The 17277-nt window shown below is 30.8% G+C and overlaps 2 protein-coding genes across 3 annotated transcripts in view; one reads left to right on the forward strand and one right to left on the reverse strand.

Annotated features, from left to right (window-relative positions):
* LOC141538325 (mediator of RNA polymerase II transcription subunit 20) overlaps nucleotides 1-17277 on the forward strand; it is a 48865-nt gene that overhangs the window by 4553 nt on the left and 27035 nt on the right. The window lies entirely within an intron of this gene.
* Nucleotides 304-17277, reverse strand: part of LOC141538321 (facilitated trehalose transporter Tret1-2 homolog) — a 36275-nt gene continuing 19301 nt past the window's right edge. The window contains exons 1-8 of one of the 2 annotated variants that reach the window (XM_074259704.1): nucleotides 13841-13976; nucleotides 3749-3844; nucleotides 2033-2163; nucleotides 1639-1885; nucleotides 1271-1555; nucleotides 911-1163; nucleotides 514-851; nucleotides 304-447 (exon numbers count right to left, since the gene is read on the reverse strand). In XM_074259704.1, the coding sequence (XP_074115805.1) occupies nucleotides 310-447; nucleotides 514-851; nucleotides 911-1163; nucleotides 1271-1555; nucleotides 1639-1885; nucleotides 2033-2163; nucleotides 3749-3811 (1455 nt within the window). In that variant the 5' untranslated portion in view covers nucleotides 3812-3844; nucleotides 13841-13976 and the 3' untranslated portion in view covers nucleotides 304-309. Of the gene's footprint in view, nucleotides 448-513; nucleotides 852-910; nucleotides 1164-1270; nucleotides 1556-1638; nucleotides 1886-2032; nucleotides 2164-3748; nucleotides 3845-13840; nucleotides 13977-17277 lie in introns of those variants that run through there. The other variant, XM_074259702.1, reaches the window with a different exon arrangement.

Here is a 17277-nt window from a genome sequence, read left to right on the forward strand (position 1 = left end):
CATAAATCTGTGGGTCTGGATAAAGTTACCGACATTGCGGGTGATACGTCCGGTCTTTTCAACAACGATACCGCAGTAATCTGTTAATTTACGCCGCGGTTGATAACGCCTGCTCGATGATTTACCCCTGGTAATACCAGCCAATTGATCACGCAGTGACTGTGGATAACACCCAGCTGTTCCTGTTCCCGATGACGCAATATCAGTGTAGATCTTCCTGGGATCATGCTCGTTGGGATACGCGCCACTGGGCAGCGGCTTGTTGGTTTTCTCTAGATTCGAAAGCCCTCCAGTGAGGGAGGCCTTGTACTACCGAGCTTGAGCGTAGTCTGGGTTCATCTCGTCCAGCTGCTTTCCCTTGGTCTCAGGTACGCAGCACACCACGAAGCACAGTCCGCAAACTGCTACCGCTGCGTAGAACCAAAACGCCCCGTGAAGGCCCAGTAACTGGAAAAACATTACAATTTAGCAATTTTATGGATAAAAACATAAATTACAAGATTGTTATGTTACCTGCTGGAAGTCCATGAAGAGCTTGATGCCAAAGAACGCGCAGAAATAGCTAAAACTGGTGCTGATACTAGAGCCAAGGCCGCGGTACTCGAGAGGGAAGAGCTCCCCAATCAATAGCCACGAAATTGGCGATATGCCCAGCGCAAGGGCAGTTGTGAACACCAGGACACACAGTAGGGGTATCCAGTCGTGTTGTCCTATTGCCGGTGAATTCTCAAACATATTTTGCGACACTGAGTTGTAGTATGCATAGCTACCGAATCCTGCTAATGCCAGAGACATGAATACCGTACTGGCTATCAGAAGAGGTAGTCTTCCTACGATGTCGATTAGAAACCCTGAAATCATAACAGATTAGCGAAGATCAAGAGATGATTTTAATGCGAAGAAGACTTACCTGACAAGAGTGACGCAAGAAGTTGAACGAATCCAATGGCTATGGTGGCTCCGTGTGGACTCATGCCGCCTAATGTTTGTCGAAATACAATAACTGCGTAATAAGTGAATGCATTGGCACCCGAAAATCTCTGGAAGAACATCAGCCCACATGTTATGGCAATTGGTTTGTACAATCGCGGTGTCAACACGCTGTTGCGAAATGTCAGCTCGTATTGTTTCGCCCGTGATGCCAGCACATTTGTCTTGATGACCTTAAATCAAATATTAGCGTCAAACAATAGGATAGTATTCAATGATAAATGTCAAAATGTCATGTAGGTATTTGATAGCTTGATCGATAGAGATTATGAGTGCCAACCTGCAATTCTTGACGAACATCAACGTGAGATCCACGCAGCCATTTAAGACTTCCTGTAGCTTCTTCATCCCGGCCATTGAGGACCAGATACGAAGGTGTCTCTGGAATAAAAAGCGTACCGAAAAACAGCATCGTTGGTGCAATTGCAACAACCACGGCGCTTTGACGCCAATTGAGGTAGGAGCCAGCGATGTAGGAAAACAGGACGCCCACATGCCCGACGACTTTAAGCATCGCCGATAGGCAGCCTCTGATTGCCGGCATTGATATTTCGGATATGTAAACCTGTCAGTAATAAAAATACGCTGTGTTATGATAATAATGTGATGTATGTAAAACGAATTGTATTGTAGAAGAAGGATTATTACTTGGGCGACCATTGTGATCACCGCGCAACAAAGCCCGCCGATAAAGCTAGTGGTGAAGACAAGCTCCACGCAGGGGGCCACTCCGGTAAGGATCCACACGGCCGCTAAAGGCAAGGACGTGAGACGCAGAGCAAGCCTCCGACCGCGACGCATTATCCAGTCACCGATCATGGCGCCAAACCCCGCACCCAACATCGAGAGCGATGCCACCCACGAGGCTTCCTGCTTGGTCGCTGAAAACGCCCACCTGTGATCGAAATAAAGGATTATAATGTTGCCCGCCTTTGTTGTGTTTGTCTTTTTATAATAAAAACTTTAATGTTCTGTTTTGTTGAATAAACATGTCTGAAGTATCTTTATGTGCGTTTGTTTTACTTTTCCTGATAAAACATACCAAGTGTCATTTCCTGATGATTGATAGAGGTGTGGCTGGCTGTCCAGGATCGAGTCTACTGCCGGTGATGTGTAGCCTTTGGCCAGTCCGCATGACAGCGTTCCCATTGATAGCGCCAAAGTTGCCAGCACCTAAAACCAATAACCAATTCGGGTGTCAAATCTCATCAAAATTGATCATCGTAGTTTTGGATGTTGATGATTTTTGGAGTCTTAATCCAGCCAAGGAATTTAAAGGAACTAATTGTCAACGAATCATCCGATGGATTAATCAACGGGATCAATTAGCTTGGAATCTCAGTGGATGAAGACCCCAGCAGACTCTGACTGGCAGCAGGACCAGGACCGAGAGAAAAAATAAATCGATTTCTTTTAAAGGTTGATGCAGTGCGCGTGTCTCCACGTACACGGTGTTTGCACCAAACTCTACATGTGTGTTAAATATATTGTGTGTGAGTACATATGTATATGTAAAGTGAGTGAGGATAGGATAGATATAGAATGGAGTAACTGCAGACGACATTTCACGGGTTGCTCTTTCCGGAATCTCTCATGCACGCGCAGTTAGATTCCATCGGTAAAAATTCAATTGCATCCCACTTTATGGATGAATAGATTTTTTTTGTTGATTCAATGGCCACATAATCTTTCATTCTTATCATTATTATGAAGGGAATTTTATCTTTTTTATTTTGGGCACTAAACAAGACAGATGTGTAAAACGGTGTCGCTTGCACCTGTTGTAAATCCCGTCAATATTTCACGCTTAACCCAGCCCCTTCTCTTATATTCGAATCCTCCTTAAGTCTCCCGTGGTGAGGATACAAGAGATACGGAACTATACGACAATTTTACCTTTCACCTCTGGGTAGAATAATCAACTGTCATTGGTCTGTCTCTGCCTGCCTCTGGTTTTATCAGCACTGAGTAATTGATAATAAAAGTCGTGAAGTTATTCGCTTGGACGGTTGAAAATTAAACGACAATAATGTGAAAACCCGAAGCACAAAGCTCCTTTGTCAGTAAATGGCTTGAGAGACTGCTAAAAAGGATTGGACGTCGGAGTTTATAATGAAAATATTTATAAAAAATTACAGTCCGGATTATGGTAATATCAGGCAGGCACTCCTCTCTAGTCTCTTGCTAAGGCTTGGCTCGCTGGGAAACATAAAACCACTGGATATATAAAAGAAGGTGCTGGTGGATTTAGACGGAGATTAAGATCATATTTTTCAATCATACTACTCAATTAGCGGAGCATTGGACATGGCCTGGAGCCAATAGCCGTTCGGGATGCTCCCAGTCAGCAGAAGGGTGAACTTTGAATATGATTGAGTTCGATGGGAATTCGGTGGGTGGCTATTTCACTGGCACTTGCACTAACACACGTCCCTTCATCTAAGAGCAAGACACCCGATTAAGAGCCTCGAGCTAACGGAGACCGAAACTGGGGCACTAGTCTAGGCCAGCTACAGCTACCAGTAAGCCGGCTTCGGAACTACATCTCTACAGAACAGAATTTTGGCATCCGGAAGCTAGATTCTGGAACCTAGTTTTATGAAAATTGCCTCCTGTTGTGACAACAACAACCGAAGGAAGAACGAGATTATGATGATGATGATGATGATGATGAAGCAGGAGAAGGAGCAAATTTAACAGAATCGATTTTCATTTATTTTACTCTCTTGACTCTTCTTGACAAAAACGACCTTATTACCTGAGATAGATGCTGGGGTCGAGTTGCGGTCGATGTCATGTGTACTACTGATGCGCGGGGCATCCTGAAGCCGTTCTCTTCCGGTACAGTTGTCACCTGTAAAATAAGACAAAAGAAACTTTTAACGATTCTGTTGTCGTTTTAGTTATATAAATCCTACAAGTTTAAGTTATATATATGTATTTGTGTATGTTTGAAAACTAGAATTGGAACTCCGAGAGGATTTTCGGGAAAGTCGTTAGAGCATAACGAGTCACTTCCGTACACAAATGCTCTAAATGTTATTCTCATTAATTACTGTCTCAAAATAAACCCAAGAAACGTTTTATTTATTTTTCAACCCTATTGTCTTCGGTAAACAAAATTATGTAAACTGATTTCCTTTTTCCGTTTATCAATTGGTTAATTGTAAAAAAGTTTACAATTTTTTTTTACAATTTTTAGCGGATAATCATTCTTTATTTTTAATTTCCCGCTAAGAAAATTGAAAATTTTCAAAAATCGGGAAGTTGTTGGTTTTATCCCATTTTTCGAAAATCCAGTTTTCATATGTAAACCTCTTATAACTTTTGAACGGTTGAACTGATTTCATCGCGGTTGGTGCCATTCCAAAGGGCTTCGCCAAACTTAGATTTCCTGAAAATTTGAACCGATTCGGACCAATAGATTTTGAGAAATTTGGAGAGATCTAAAAAAAAAATAGGAAAAAAATTTTTTTTAGAAGTCGTTTTTTTGGAATAACTTTTAAACGGCTCAACCGATGAATTTCAAAAATTTATCAGCTTTAAACCTTAAAAAACCACGTCGGTCGCCGCCAACCGCGTAAAAATCGGTTCATTTATTCAAAAGTTATTGTGGTTTAAAAATTTGAAAGATAGTGTTCTATGAAACTTCTGTCAGACTTTTAAGCGCAAAAGCGCAAAAAAATTGACTAAAAAAATACGGATTCCGTAAGAGAATTTTGTAAACCATTATTTTCCTCATTTTTACCAATTTCTTTACTGTAAAAAAAAAATTAGAAGGAAAAATACGTTTTTTTAGTGTTGAAATAAAATGTATACAATAAAAAAAAAGTTAATAGAGTAAAAAACCGGGAGTGTGTCACTTTATTGCTCCGAGAGTGCGGAATATCGACATTTTATTAACGAATATACTGTTATGTTCATACATCCCATGCGTATCCAGATCGCGCTGTGTAGTTACTAGTTGCTAGCGGCGAATTCAACCAGTTTAATCACAATTAACATTGATGGGACAAACAAAGTCATAGCCGTAGCTCTGGTGCCGAGCGAGTAGATTTAATAAAAAGATTCACACCTCGAAAATTCACGAGTTAATTGCAGATAGCAGATAACGAGGTTTGTCGAAAAAAAAGAAGGCATTTAACATTTAACATATCGACACACTCTTTTTTTTTACATCAAGAGCATGTACTTAAGATCGTGTATCTTTGGATCATTACGTGCTCTTAGACGGGTTGTATAACAGGTATATTTATCCTTGATGTACGATCTGATGGGTTATGGGTCGTCTAATGTAACTACGGAATTTATCCACGCAATTACATCCGCCGTATTTCATAGCCCAATAAAAACAAGCTAATGGTTATATGTCTACATAACCAATGTCTTTTTATCACTTGGTTCTAATTTTAAAACAAAAATACGTGGACGAGTTTGGGGTTGACCAAACGTCCAAGAGACATTTCACTGTATTATAACTTCATTGCTATTCAGGTCAAGTGGCTATGAATATCCGTATCCAGCTGTCACTGGTCATTCGCAGTTCCGGGTGAATTCACGCTAGATTTTTCCGCGTCCGGTCATCAACATGTGCTTCAATCTTATAAAAGGTATCAAAGCCTTTTTCAACGCCAAAACCAAAAAATTTGATGGCATGCACGGAAATATTATGAAAAACAAGGAAACGGATAATAACACCGTGTAAATAAAAATTGTCCTAAAAGAGTCATAAGCTTAAGATCCTAAACGCTACACAATTTAGGACATTTTTATGATGAATTTATGACACCAAACCGAAATGAAATTTCGATTTTAGAAAAATATTGTCGCAATTACTCAGAGAAAAAATATTGTAAAAAGTACTTTTATGACAATTTTAGGATACTTTTATATAAAATATAGGAATGATATTATGACAACTTTCGGACACTTTTATGAATTTTAGTACACTTTTATGATGACTTTAGGATACTTTTATGACAATTTTAGGATACTTTTATGAATTTTCAGGATATTTTTATGATAATTTTAGGATACTTTTATGACAATTTTAAAATAGTTTTATGAAAATTTTAGGACATTTTTAAGACAATTTTATGACACATGACAATTTTAGGATACTTTTATGACAAAAGTATCCTAAAATTGTCATGAAAATGTCTTAAAATTTTCATGAAAGTATTTTTAAATTGTCTTAAAAATGTCCTAAAATTGTCATAAAAGTGTCTTAAAACTATCCTAAAATTGTCATAAAACTATCCTAAAATTTTCATGAAAGTATTTTTAAATTGTCTTAATAATGTCCTAAAATTTTCATAAAAGTATTTTAAAATTGTCATAAAAGTGTCCTAAAAGTATCCTAAAATTGTCATAAAAGTGTCTTAAAATTGTCCTAAAACTATCCTAAAATTGTCATAAAAATGTCCTAAAATTTTCATGAAAGTATTTTTAAATTGTCTTAAAAATGTCCTAAAATTCATAATAGTCCTAAAATTGTCATAAAAGTCCTTTTTACATAATTTTTCTCTGAGTAATTGCGACAATATTTTTCTAAAATCGAAATTTCATTTCGGTTTGGTGTCATAAATTTGTCATAAAAATGTCCTAAATTGTGTCAAGTTTAGGATCCTAAGCTTATGACTCTTTTAGGACAATTTTTTTCTACTCGGGACCCTAAAAAATAATTTTCTCAACAGACCGGATTTGGCTCAAGTTGTTATTATGCATCAACGTCAATAGCCTGCACTCAATAAACCAGAGAGAGAGCCATCTCGAGATCATTTTGATAGCAAGTACATGCTCAATGTATTGCTAATTAGCGCTGTCTCTGGATCTCATCAGCTCTCAACTTTTGTCAGCCATTTTATTTGTTTTAACGTCAGAATACTTAGTATCTGACTGAAGAAGACTTACTTAGCAAGTGAGAAAAGGGCGACACCCTTGATAATACCCTGAGGGTATTTAGGTATCGGTTTCCTCAGCAGTTCAATGCTTTGAGGGTCTGTTTGTCTATCTGTTGTCTTAAAAGATGTCTAAGTAAACAACTTTTCAAAGGCTAGTTATGTTTATCGTAAGATTGTAAATTTATTAATAGAAAACAGTTGAATGAACAGAGGAAATGCTTGAGAGCTATTTTAGGAAAGTTGTCTGCTGGTAAATGCATCTATATCAACAGCTTATACAATGCCATCTTAACAAATATTTCGGATGTTTTACCAGAAATTCCCAAGAGATTAATTAACATGTCTGATTAATGTTAAAGATTGTAAGCTTTGATTGGTTTGTTTGAATTATTTTCGACGTTAAGTATAATGGATAATGCTTACGAAAATAAATACTGTGACTAAGAATCATGATGTGGATTGCGAGCTACGACTGGATTAACTTGGTCACATTGAGAATTTATATTTAGATTTACTTACTCGATACTTAACTCGTGCTCTTGGATAAAAAGAGTATAATACGTTTGATGATTAATTGCCGATCAATTAAATAAAAATATTTATTGAGATTTAAAGTAGATTTTTACTGTCAGATCATCAGGGTCTGTTAAGCCGCTTATTAGATCAAGATCAAAAAAATACAGTCGCTTATATTCACGTCAGTTGTCACACTAATTAGAAGACAAAGTGACATTATGCAATAATGGAGGAGGCAAGATATAATATCGGATTAGACAGACGTAATGCATCCAGCTGATAACGCATTATTAAGGCGCCCTTTGATTAAGCTTGAGGAATTATCAAAGTGAATTGTATTGTTTTGCTGATTATCAATCATCGGAATAAAACTTTTTAAGCATAAAACAGTTAAACTTTGAGATAATAATGGCATCATCTATTATAGTTGATGGGGGTCACCTCGGACAAACTTTTCCGATGCCCTGGATCTTGCTACGAATCTAGTCTATGAACAGAAACGAGACAGAATCACTACCAGAGGGTATTGTTATATGCGAGCGGGTAACTTGAGAAACATCTATCGATTTGCACAGTGACATTGGATCTAATTCTTAAAGTATTCTGGAAGTTTACCAAAATGACCTTTTAATATTTAAATCTGTCTTTCGAATTCACAACTTTTCAAATATTCCTGACAAATCGGGCTTTTGAATTTCATTGCCAGCCACTATACAGAAGAAAAAAAAGTAGTTTTACTTACAGAATATAAAGTATTATTGAGCGAGTATTTTTATACGGAAAAAAAAAAAAAAAAAAAAAAAAACGTATTTTTCCTGTAAGAAAATGTGAATCATAAAAAAAGACTAATTTAAAACTATATTGCCTTAAATGGCTGCTCAAAGCAACAAATTTCTCCAATTGCCAGCCGAAAAAAAATTAATTACAATTTAACAAAACAATATTAAGCTGCAATTTTCAATACGTAACTTCTTATTAAGCAGATGAAGAGATTAAGAATTAAATTTAGTAGAAAAATTATTTTTATCAAAAGTTATCGTGTTTGTTCCTAGAAAAAAATTTTAAAAATTCACATTGTAAGCCATTAAAAATATTTTTTTCATGCTAAAGTATTGAGAGAGTATTTTTATACGAAAAAAAGTATTTTTTTCTGTAAGAAAATGTGAATCATGAAAAAAGACTAATTAAAAATTATACTGAAAGCACTAAATTTCTCCAATCACCAGCCGATAAAAATTAATTACAATTTAACAAAACAGTAATAAGCTGCAATTATCAATCCGCAACTTCCCTTAAGGAGTTTTGTTGAAAGTGAAAGCAATTTTTAGAGTAAAAATTAGTATTGTTTCAGGGATTGGTATTTTTTTCACAAGAATACCGATTTTTTTACTGGACATAAAAATTTAGCCGGAAAAATACACGGCGATGAAAATAGGGATTTTCCCTATTTTTTCAATGTTAACATAGGAATTTTTCCAATGGTAACATAGGGATTTTTATAATGGTAACATAGAAATATCTATGTTACATTAAAAAATTCATTTATGACATGAAAAAAAATTTTTATTTTCAATTGAAAAAAAAATAGAAATCGAAAAAACACCATTCTGAAATTTTCAGGATATTTATAGAAAATGTCAAAGTTTCATATGAAAGAAAGAAAAAAGAAATTGAAAATGTTAATCATTGAGAAATTCGGAGTTTTTTTGGAAAATCTAAAAAATAACGATGAAGATAGGTTTGAATAATTTTTTTCTATTTTTTCTCAAAAAGAACATTTAATAAAAAAAATTTTGAAAAAAAAAAACGTCCCGATAAGTCAATTTTTGAAAAAGTTATGGCAATTTAAGCCACACCGTCCATAATCTGGTGGATTTTTAATTTTTTCGAAATGTAAAGCAAAATTTGAAAAAAATTTCCACGAATTTTTTTATCACAAACCGACTGTATATCACTGTTTTACTTTTAAATTATCTGAAATTGCTAAAATAAGAAAATTGTTATGTAAATTTGTAATTATTAAATTAAGTTACATAAATTTTAGTGATAAATAAATTTTTCCTATGTCACATGGATATTTTATCTATCATGTTAATAAAGAAAAAATTCCCATGTTAACATTGGAAAAATCCCTATGTTTTTTTCGCCGTGTACTTTTTTAGTGCATATTCAAAAATATCCAAAAAGTAGATGTCAATGCCCAAAACGCCGAAAAATAAATGACACTTATCACCCGATTGAAAAGCACTTATATAAATAATCGGATTGTCTGAGTGGTTTTTTGTTCCTAAGATTACTAAGAGCGTTGATGATGGCGAAGCTCGAGGTGACAATGGAACTTAAATAAGGAACAAAGAAACGACAAGTGCATCACTCTTATTATAAATTGGTCTTGTCATTTAAAATCTTTTAATTACCCGAGCAATTTATAGCTAGATTATTCGTATTATTTTCTTACAGTGTATTAACACATTACATTTTTTTTTTTTTTATACGTGTGAATATATTCTGTAATTTGCCAATTTGGTGGACATCTAGGTGAATAATTGAAAACTATATTTAAAAATATATAGAACACGTGACGACAACACAGCGACCGCGTTATTGTTCCACGGTGACAATAGAATCAGATGTTTTGTCGTGTTATAATGCTGCGCGTGGCCTACACTAATGAAAGGGTTGCACCTTCAATAGTACAACAGTTAAATATATGCCTGAATATCTTCATCAGTAGTTCCTCTCTCCAGTAAACCATTTTCCTGTCGATAGTTTTAGAATAAAATCGCTTTTAAATACTGCTTTGGTTTTTAATTTTGTATTATTCAGTCGACACTGGACTATTTTATAAAATGAAGAATCTACAGTGGTGACGTAAAAAATTTAAGCTGACTAAAGTCACGAGTAGAATTAAACAGGGGTAACATTAACCACTAGTCCATGCACTACTTTAAAAATTGCTACTTTAGACTCGGCCACATTTTTTCAGCATTGTTCTGATCCGTGAAAGAGGACGCTGCAGATGAACACACGCTAAAAAATAGTAATGTTTTACAAAGAAACTGTGACACGTGCGGCTAAATTTTGACGTACTGAAAATGAGCTATTTAAAATAATGCTTTTTTTATCTTTTTCTTTGATGGTTTACTCAAATTTACGGCTGTCAAGGCTTCTTTTCAACGATTTCTCTCTTCTCTTACTTTTATTTTTTCATTCACAGAGGAGAAATTTTAAAATCTTTGAAATTGGTCGGATTTTATGTCAAAATTTTGAAGAAATTAGTTTTTAATTCGTTCCGACTAAAAATAATTTAATCGGGGAGGTGTCACGTTACACTAAAAATTTTATCGTAAATTAGTTTATTTATTATTTAAAATTGATTAAATTAAGTTCAAAAATTTTTTATCAAAATTTTAAATAACGTAAAAAATGTCAAAAAAACGTATTAAAATTTTTTTGCCAATCTTTGCAAGCATATTTTAAGCTTAAAAATTTTTGTAAGCCAAAAAGGCGTTTGTCAAAAATTATACGCCCTTTTGGGTTTAGGAACTTCAAAATTTAGTGATTTAAAGCCAAAAGGGCGTAGAAATTTTTTATTGAATCTAAGGTAAAGTACCCAGTACTTGAACAGACTTTTCGAATTGTTGGAATACAAAATCCGTATATTTATTATGAATAATATGCGCATATTATAATTATTCAATGATACAATAATTGATTTCTGTAAGTTTTTTCAATTATAAATCAAAACAATTATATTTGTGTTAATTTAAAATTTTACATGTCTAGAATAGCCGATAGATGCTATTTTTTCATGAGAAAGGTACTAAACCGTAAACCGAACAATCAGTAAAAACAAACGGTACATAATTTTAAGTAAAAAAAATTGTACCGCCCAATTAAATAGACGCTAAAATTTAATATAAAAATTATAGTTTGTGTCCTTGCAAAAAAAATGTTATTTAATTGTTTTTCTATCAGTGTAGGGTCAAATACGTTTTACTTTGAAACCTGTTAACTGATAGAAAAACAATCTTGATTCAAGAAACTTTTTTTCTTCAAAATTTGAACTCTTGAAACTAGATATAGATATATTTCTTTCAAGAACTTTTGTCTCTTGGTTCAAGATAGGCGATAACATTGATTCAAGATGTTACCGACTTGTGTTAACAATGGCTTTTTTTTTGAGTCATTAATTTACTTATTTCCAAGAAATAATTTTTTTTCGGTACAACAATTAAAGACTACTTAGTTTTTGAAATATACTTTGATAAATTGTTTTAAGTTTTTTAAACGATAATGTTTTTTTGGTTGAAAAACTAAATGTATCGATTGAAGATAATATAGCTCTTAAGCCAAGAAAATCTAAATCAAGACAAGAAATTCTTGAAGCAAAATAATCATTTGTCTTCCAAAATAAATTCTTAGATCAAGAAAATATCTCTTGAGTCAACATAAATTTTCTATCAGTGTTTAATTACTGGGTACTTTACATTTTTTAAGCTTGAGTATTATTTTGATCTAGCTTTATGTCAATTTTTTCTTCTAAAATTTTATAAATAAAAATTTATTTTTTTTCTTCTCTATTTTGGTTTTAAGAAAATTCATCTTAAAGCTAAAAAAGTGTACAAAAATCCGTCCTTTTGGAGTATGTAAAAATTACTGTTGAGTTGATTCATTTATTATTAAAAAAAGTAATGTTAAAAATTCATACAATAGTTCAAAAGTACATCGATAGTCACGTATTAGATTAGATGAAAGGAACTTTATAAAAATAGTGAAAATAAATGTAAGAAAAAGAAAATCCTTGGAGTATATTAAAGATAAAATAATTGAAAGCATAAAGTGAATGTCGTGCTTTCTCACGAGAATATCAGCAATCGAAATAGTTCAACATTGACATCAGAGATATTATAATGAATAAAATATATACATATCTAGACATCTGTATGTATACATTCACATATAATGGCTCTGTTACATATTGAGCCAGCTTCTCAGTAATCACTTGCGGAAATAAAAGAAGTAGAAAGAGAAAATGATGGATAAATTACCGGATATTATGACTGAGAAAAATTTATGGTGAAAAATTGTCCACCTGGAAGAATTTTACATGTCATATGTGTGATTGGAGCTGACGGAGAATTAATCAACGTCAAATAAGAGATATCGGATTGACCAAAATATTTATTTGGAAATTGTATTAAATTGTACTTGACTGACACTCAAATAGATAAATTATTAATTATTAATAACGGAAATCCGATTAATTAACCGTTCGAGAGTAGTATAATTATGAGTGAGATAATAACGGTGGTATTTACTGATCTAGTAAAAATAGTATTCGTTTGGATAGATAAATCAGTTAGATCGTAATATCGTAACCAATCATTTTATTCTGTTATTTTTGTAACCTTTCAAACCTTGTTTTTTTTTTTCTTTTAACTTATTACAATATTTTTTTAATTTATCTTCTTAAACTTGCTTAGAAAAAAAATTTTTTTTTCATAAATAATTTTTTAAATATTTTTTATTATAAAAAAATTTATTTATATTTTTTTTTAAGTATTTAAAAAAATTAAAGTAAATTGCAAAAATTTTTTTATAAAAATACTGCGTTGATAGAAAAATTTTTTTATATTTAATAAGCTTTATTAACTGTTTAATGATTTTTTAACATGATAAGATTAAATAAATATTTATTAACAGTTAATAAGGAATTTATTAACTTTTAACAAATTTTTATTAAAAATAAAATTCACTAAATGTATTTTCCTCCCAAATAAATTTTTATTGAATGCTAAAAAATATTTATTAAAATTTAATAAATCAAATAATTTTTTTTAAATATATTAAATTATTAATAGTTAAATTTGAAATATTTTTTGTAAGAAATTTCAAGCTCTACAAAAAAAGTCTCGTAATTTTTTGATAAATTTTTTCTTTTAAAAATTATTTAGAGCTGAAAATTTCTAAATTTTAAGATTTTTCTTTTTTTTCATGATATTTTAATAAAAATTTATTTTACTATTGAAAATTAAATAAAAAAAAACATTTTATTTAAGAGAAAAATTCTTAACTTGAATAATTTTTTTTTAAGTCAAGAAAAAAATTTTTTTTTAAACTAAATTAATTTTTTTAAGTCAACAAAATTTTTTTAAAAAAATCCAAATTTTCATGATAATTTTTTTGGGTTAATTTTTTTTTATCAAAAAAAAAAATTAATAATTATTTTTACATCAGTTAAAAAATTCTAAATGATAAATAATGATTTTTTTTTCATTCTAAAAGTCAATAAAAATCTCGATATGTAAAAAAAAATTTTTTTTTACGCCTACAATTAATAAGCCCATGTTATAAATTTTTTTTTATCAAACCATATGTAAAACATACATTTATAAAAACCATAAAAAAAATCCCAAGTGGATACTTACTCAATACTCTTTAAAATAAATATATAAACATGTTTATTTTCATACACGCAATACGTAGGTACTCTTTAATTCAAAAGATCTTTTGATTGAATATTTCTTATTTAAAGTCATTGTTGTCATTAGAAATTTTTCTCTCGATTAATTTAAAAACATGACTCAGTAATAAAAAAATTTTTTTTTTAATAAAAATAATAATGAATTTTTATCAATATTTAAAAAAATTTTAATGGAATAATTACAAAGTTAATATCTTCGAAAAAAATTATGAAACAATAAAAATATCACTCTCACTGTCCATGATGATACTAATAACTCAAAAAATTGATCTTATCATTTAATGTCACTGGTTAAATAAAAAAGTGTTGCAACACAAAGATGAATTATTAAAAATAAACACAGCAAGGCAGCAGTTACTTTCAATTGTGTCGATTAATAAAAATTAACAAGAGTCATAGAAATTAATTTCACTTGCTCCTCGGTTGTTATTATTGACGTAAAAGTAACATTACTCATCGCATCACTAATTAAAGCCACAAAAATATTTATTTAATAAAACAATAATTTAAGGATCTATAATTTAGGATCTAAGCCCGCGATCTATGCTAGTCCGGGGAGTGACCATCTTACGGCATCGCTAGACTACGACTGACTCGATTCGATGCCGGTTTGGTAGCTGGGACTCACTAGTGTAGTTGTAGTTGTAGTGTACCAGCTAAATCAAGTGAAATGAATATTAAAGAGCGAAAGAGAAATACACACATATGGAGCACTGCATCCATACGATCACATATATTACACTTTGGAGTAATGCTTACATGTATTGTCTGAAGCACGTGGGTATTTACGCACGCGCGTACACTTCTCATCACTTTCTTATTTTATTTTTTTTTCCGTAAGAAAAATTTTTTTTTAAATAATATTGTGGAAAATTTTCAATTTTTTTTTTTTTTTATTAATTATTTGTAAAAAAATATTTTTATGTTCTTACGAAGCAATAAGTTTGAAATTTGATGATACTTGATTTTTTTTTATGCATTTATAACTTTTTTTATGTTTAGTTTAAAATAGTTCTTTATAATTTTTTACTTGAAAAAAAAAAAATGAAATTTTTTACTTGAAAATTGAAATTTTTGACTTGAAAAATTTGTTTTGATTTTTCATTCAGAAAATAAGTAAGAAAAAATTTATTTGAATTTTTTGCCGTGTTTAAAAAATTGAATATTTATAAAAAAAAAACCTTTTTTATAAATAATATACTATTTATTAGGCTCATTAAATCGGAAATTATGATTGGAGTATTTTATAAGCTCTACAAAAAAGGTCTTGAATAATTTTGTCATAGAACCCATTTTTAAGGTCCTTATCACTTTTTAGATAGCCAAAATAAATTTTTTGTGAAAATTTTGAATAATTGATTTATTAACTCAAAAATTTTTTTCTTGAAAAGAAAATTTTTAGTAAAATTGGTAGCATTTTTTTAGCTCAATAAAAAAAGGTCGGAATTGTTTTTAACTTGCAGAAAATTGAAAATTTCCAAAATTTAGGAAGCTATTGATTTTACCCCGTTTTTTGAAAATCAAGTTCAAAGAATTAGCGTTGATAAATTTTGAGAAATTTAAAAAATAAAATTTCCAAAAAATTATTTTTTTTTTAAATCTTCTGAACGACTTAACCGATTGATTTTAAAAACTAATCAGCTCTTAATATAAAAATTCCACGTCGGTTGCTACCAGTCTGATCAAAATCGGTTGATTCGTTGTCGAAAAAAAATTGAAAAAAATTTTTTTTTCAGAATTTTTATGAAAATTTTAGTCGGACTAGTTCCTGCTTTAAGATTTTTTAAAGAGCTCGAAAAACTGTCTTCAATAATAAATTTTAATTAAAAGTTATTGCGGTTTGAAAATTGAGCTCAAAATAACACAAAAACTGTATTTTTGAGCTCGAAGAGCTCAAAAAAAAAATAACTGATATTTTAAGCGCTTAGGTATAAAGTTTGCGGGAAATTGCACACAGAAAAAAAAATTTTTTTGAACCAAGAAAATTATAAGGAAGACTGAAATTATTTTGGACCAAGAAGAAATTTTCTTGGCTTGAAAAAATTCAACTTTATTCAAAAAATTTGAACTTCATTCAAGAAATTTTCAGTTTTCCTTAAGATTTTCTTGATTTAAAAAAATTTATGTTTTTCCAAATTTTTTTTTAAATTTTAATCTAAAATCAAATTTTTAATGAAAATAACAAATACATAAAATTATTTTCATTAAACAAAAGTGTGGAAAAAAAAATTTGAAATTAAAGAAGAAAAAAAAAAGTTTTGTGAAAATAAAGATAATAATTTTTGAGTTAGTAATAAAAATAAAAAAGAATTTTATCAGATGTAGAACCTCGGCTTTTTGGAAAAAACCTCAAGACCTTTATCAATTTTAAATATTTACTTGGGAAGAAATCTTTTAAAATCTTAATCTGCAAATGTTATCTCGGTCTTCCTAAATAATCTTTAAAAGCGTATAGTATATATATGATACAGTAAAAAAAAAAATTGTAAAATCACACATTATTTATCGGATTTATAACTCATTTACATGCGATTGAGTATTAAGTGTACAGGTGAGTATTTTTCGAGCGTAATCGAGTATGAGATGCGTGAAAAGATGTCAGATAACTTGTCTGCCACCTTAAATACCTTGAATATATATCCTACATATAGGTATACATAGGTATGTATGATATTTCATAAAAAGGGTCAGTCACTTGACTTAACTCGACTTGATTTTACTTATTTCTTGGTACATCGGTTAAAAATATGTATACATTTACTCCACGGCCGTATCGATTACTCACTAAAGTATTTTTACGAGTTTAAATCTCTAAAAATCATATTTATTTTATTATCTTCATTCATTTACATTTAATATTCCCGATTTTAATATTCATGTTTACGGAGCTTAAGTACTGCTTTCAATTCTGTTATTAGTGTATTATTATTCGAGAGGTTATTTTATCCGCGGAGTGATTAGCTTGGGTAATTTGAGAACTTTCAGTAATAGGACGCAAGCTAACTCACTAAAAAAAATTTTGTTTCCGCGCGCTTCGCGTTTTTTCTTCAATTATTCTTCGTGAATATTTTCCAAGGAATTTTTTTCTGTTAATTGGAAAGTGAATTAAAAGATTAAGTTATCATTTTACTGAATTAAATTTTTTTTACATCAATTATTTGCTATTTTACATGAAAAATGGCTTGAAATGAGATTTTTAAATTTTTTTGGCGGGACAATCACGATAACTTTTGAAAAAAAAATTTTTTCAAGTCAATTTATTTTTTTATCTCTTCATCCGCCTTTTAGAAAATTTCGTATTGAAAATTGCAGCTTAATATTGTTTTGTTTAATTATAATTAATTTTTTTCGGCTGGTAATTGGAGAAATGTAGTGTCCTTT

This window comes from Cotesia typhae, unplaced genomic scaffold (genome assembly GCF_013202065.1).
Source record: "Cotesia typhae breed Kobodo isofemale line unplaced genomic scaffold, CoteBio_Ctyphae contig_20, whole genome shotgun sequence".
Taxonomy (NCBI): domain Eukaryota; kingdom Metazoa; phylum Arthropoda; class Insecta; order Hymenoptera; family Braconidae; genus Cotesia; species Cotesia typhae.